Source organism: Corylus avellana, chromosome ca2, assembly GCF_901000735.1.
Source record: "Corylus avellana chromosome ca2, CavTom2PMs-1.0".
Taxonomy (NCBI): domain Eukaryota; kingdom Viridiplantae; phylum Streptophyta; class Magnoliopsida; order Fagales; family Betulaceae; genus Corylus; species Corylus avellana.
In genome coordinates, this window is record NC_081542.1 from 18,247,064 (window position 1) to 18,251,647 (window position 4,584).

The window sequence follows — 4,584 nt, forward strand, 5'->3', positions numbered from 1 at the left end:
GTGATCATTGTAGCTCCCAATCCTATAGACTTGCTTTGCTCTATTTCTATTAAAAATTAGAGCAAAAGTCAATTAAAAAGATGCTTTTTTACTATAGAAGAATCATTTGAATGATTGAAAAAGAAGGAAATGAAACATTTTTTTACAACTGAAGCTTTAAAGTTCATGCATTCGCAGATTTCATTTCGATGTTTGAAAGACAATATTTGCTTCGGTAACGTAATATTAAGAATGACGTTTAAAATTGTAAATTAAGGCACTGTTTTGTCTTTAGCCAACCGTTGGCTCACCATTTTATTGCAGCACCATTAAATAGAGAATGAAAATATAATAGTAAGGGATGAGAAATGGATTTTGGAAAATGCGATGCAATAAAAGAAATAATGCCTTGCACAATTGTAAAAATTATTCATATATATGACTTTGACAAGTGAAGATTTGAAGCATCTTGGATCATACATTATTACAACAACCTAAAAAACTTACAATACATAAATTATACATATTAAGAAAAGCTCCTAAGCCCACAGCTTCAATTTCTCTCCGACTCCTTCCTTAGTAAGCATACAATTTTGACCATAACGAACACAACAATCTTGTCTTTCAAATTATCAAAGCTGCGAAAGTAAGCTTGTCTCCATGATGTTTTGATAATCAGTGTGCTACAAACTCCCCAAAATCCAACAATAAACCCAGCCATCATGCTAACGTAGAATGAGAATGAATTAATGCCAGCACTTCCATTTTCGTTGGCTACTCTGTTACCACCATTTGGTGGTACCATATGTTTAGTTTCATCTTCTAAACACTTGGTTGAAAGAGGAAGCCCACAGAGTAAAGAGTTACCTTCGTAGATAGAAGCGTCATTAAGTGTTTGAAGTTGATCCCCATTTGGAATTTTACCAGACAAGTTGTTGAATGACAAATTCAAGCGACTTAAGAAATTCAACGAAGACAAACTTTGAGGGATAGGGCCATAAAGCTCATTCATCGAGAGATCAAGTGATTGTAACATTTGTAAATTCCCAATTTTATTAGGAATTCTTCCAATGAGATGATTCATTGATAAATTCATGATGACCAATTCTGATATGCTTGTTATATTATCAGGTATTTCTCCTGATAAATTGTTACTCGAAAGGTCTATAGAATATACAAGATTAAAAAAAGTTTGACCATATCCATATTCTATTCCTTTAGAAACCAACAACATTTCGTAATCATAGTCCACGTAGTAACCTTCATGCTCATTACTACGCAAGCTTCCTAAACATTTAGGGATTACTCCTGAAAAATCATTGTGTGCAAGGTCCAGGATTTGAAGATGTGAAAGAAGGCAGAGTTGTTGAGGTATGTCCCCCTGAAAAAAGTTGGACCTTAGTCTTAACCTCAATAAATGTGGTAGACTTTCTCCTAACCATGTTGGAAGTTTTCCGAAGAATTTGTTTCTTCCAAGATCAAGGCTTTGCAAGTTGCTATAGTTTCTAAAGAAAGAAGGAAACTCTCCATCAAGATGATTTTGGCTTAATGATAATACCTCCAGTGATCTCAAATATTGCATTGAACTTGGAACATTGCCGGATATATTGTTCTCTGCTAAGTCCAATATTAATAACCGTTGTAAATCCTTCCAAAGAAGAGGGGGGAGTTTCCCAGACACAGAATTATTTCTCAAAATAAGAAAGCTTAAGTTCTTTAGCATTCCAAAAGAATGGGGAATTCTGCCAGTAATTGAATTTGAAGAGAGGTCCAACCAGTCCAAATTGGGCAATAACTGACCTATGTTTTTTGGAATAGGTCCAGAAAACATATTATTATCGAGATGTATGTGACGTAAATTACTATGAAAAAGTGGAAGTGGACCCTCTAAGTTGTTGAAACTCAAATCAATATAATATGCCGAAGGTTGAAATTCAAAGTACGGTACCTGGCCCCGTAGTTTATTATTGGATAGACTCCAAAAAGTGATATTTGGGCAAGACTTCCAAAGGCCATGTGGAATGGTGTCTGAAATGCCAGCATTCTCGAGCAAAAGAAGATTGAGTTCATTTTGGGTTGTAAGCCAAGTTGGAAAGGTTGGGCCGATCCGCACGTATCGTAATTGAAGGTCTATTAGCTTAAAAGGAGGAACCCAGTCCTGTTTGGCATTTAAAACCAACTTCCAATTTGCAGAAGATTCCATATACAACGAAAGAGATTTTAACCGGGTGAGATTTAGAAAATGAGCTTCAGTTAGGACACCTTCCCAAGAATTCTTACCTCCTTCCCAAGAATTCTCACCGCCAAGCTTCAATGAAACAAGCATTGACAGTTTCCCAATGCTTTCTGGAATGGTTCCGCTCATTTGATTATCAGCAAGATTCAATGAAACAAGCATTGACAGTTTCCCAATGCTTTCTGGAATGGTTCCGCTCATTTGATTATCAGCAAGATTCAATGAAACAAGCATTGACAGTTTCCCAATGCTTTCTGGAATGGTTCCGCTCATTTGATTATGAGCAAGATTCAATGAAACAAGCATTGACAGTTTCCCAATGCTTTCTGGAATGGTTCCGCTCATTTGATTATCAGCAAGATTCAATGAAACAAGCATTGACAGTTTCCCAATGCTTTCTGGAATGGTTCCGCTCATTTGATTATCAGCAAGATTCAATGAAACAAGCATTGACAGTTTCCCAATGCTTTCTGGAATGGTTCCGCTCATTTGATTATGAGCAAGATTCAATGAAACAAGCATTGACAGTTTCCCAATGCTTTCTGGAATGGTTCCGCTCATTTGATTATCATTAAGATTCAATGAAACAAGCATTGACAGTTTCCCAATGCTTTCTGGAATGGTTCCGTTCAATTGATTAAAAGAGAGGTCAATTTCTTGCATTGACGGTAAGTTCCCATCTTCAGAGCTACTGTTGGAACATTGAGACAAGCCATCCACAAACTCAGTTATCCCCCCATTTATATTGTTCCCCCTCAGCTGTAATGCTTGCAAATTGCAAAGGTTGGCAAATGAATTCGGAATCTTTCCAATTAAATTGTTGCCACCTAAATTCAAGTCACGCAAATTGGTTAGATGTCCCAGGCCAACCGGAATAGCACCTCTAAGCAAACTGGACTCAAGTTTGATTGTTGAAAGCCCACTCACATTTGACAACCAGTGAGGTATGAAGGAGTTAAAATGGTTGTAAGAGAGATCAAAGACTGAAAGTAGTGTAAAATTGATGGAGGAAACAGAGTGAGGAAGACTAACAAGTCCACAACCAGCTAGGTGTAACTCCCGTAAGGAAGGAAGCACATTAATCGCATGAAGCCAATGCGGTACTTTCTCAAGATTTACATAATCCATTCCAAGGTACTTAAGAGAAGGAAAACCAACAAGCCATTCTAGACTTTCAACCTGATTTGAAAGATAAAAGTATGAACTGAGGTCTAGATATTGGAGCCTCGAAAGGTTCCCAAGATGGGGAGGAATAACTCCAGAAAACATTGAGAAAGAGAGATTGAAATACCTCAAATTCTCAAGGGAACCCAAAAACTTTGGAATATTGGTTCCATTAAAATTATTCAAGCTGAGATCAAAATAACTCAAATGCTTTAGATCGAGTAAAGAAGAACTTATCTTACCCCCCAGACACGACTTGTTATATTGATCAAAACCATCAAACCACGATGGGTTCCTGAGGTCAAGCTTGACGACATTTCCTGTGTTGTTATCACATCCAACGCCTAGCCAGTTGCAGCAATCCTCACCAACCCAAGAAGAGAGACGACCCGATGGATCTGTGAGATTGTATTTAAAGCTAAGAAGTGCTTTCCTCTCCACCTCTGAGCATTTGAAAATAGGGCTTTTGGTACATGAAACGGGTTTAATAAGTTGTAGGTACGATGAAGTTCCAAGCAGAGAGATGAAAAAAATGAGGATGAGATGATGAAGAGTGGACATAAAGATATGGCTGCTAATAACCATTCTGCCAGGGCAATAGTTAGACATGATCATCTAAATGCTTGTGAGGCCTAGACATGCATGGGGTTCATGTATTTATAGTTTGAAGAATTCTAGGCGCTTCTCTTTACACGTGGCACAAATATATGCTGTAGTTTTTTTTTTTTTTTTTATTTTTTATTTTTTTTTTTTTTATTTAGAGTTAAATGACAACGTGTAATATAAGGAGACTCTGAGTCGGTTATACCTATCAGACCACTCTTTATCTATAGATTTTCACTCAAGGTTTTGGACTATAATCCTTTTAAACGACTATATATGCACGATAGACACAAATTGGTCTATCATCTCTAATTACAAAAATAAATTGTATAATAAAATGAAGTTATATCTGCGTATGCGTATCCACGCTCTAGTTGCATTCACAATAAATCCAAAAGAAAAATCTACTTTGGGAAATAAAGAAGATATAATTGCTGTCCACTTTGGGATTGAAAGTTTATCTCAATGCAAAGACTTCACACTTGGAGTCGTTTACACGCAAATTACATGTAAGTTTCATACAGATAAAATTTTTCACCAGACTGCAAGTAAGAGTCCTATAATAACTATTATTTGGAATCATTTTCTTACTTACCTCCATA

At 36.6% G+C, this 4,584-nt stretch overlaps 1 protein-coding gene across 1 annotated transcript; it reads right to left on the minus strand.

Moving 5' to 3' along the window:
- Positions 1-374: 374 nt before the first annotated feature.
- On the minus strand, positions 375-3,982 carry LOC132171478 (receptor-like protein EIX2). The gene is made up of 2 exons (XM_059582800.1): positions 3,622-3,982; positions 375-3,042 (listed from the first exon to the last, which is right to left on the minus strand). Exons 1-2 carry the CDS (start codon positions 3,962-3,964, stop codon positions 533-535), a joined length of 2,853 nt encoding a protein of 950 aa, XP_059438783.1. The 5' UTR covers positions 3,965-3,982; the 3' UTR covers positions 375-532.
- Positions 3,983-4,584: the final 602 nt, after the last annotated feature.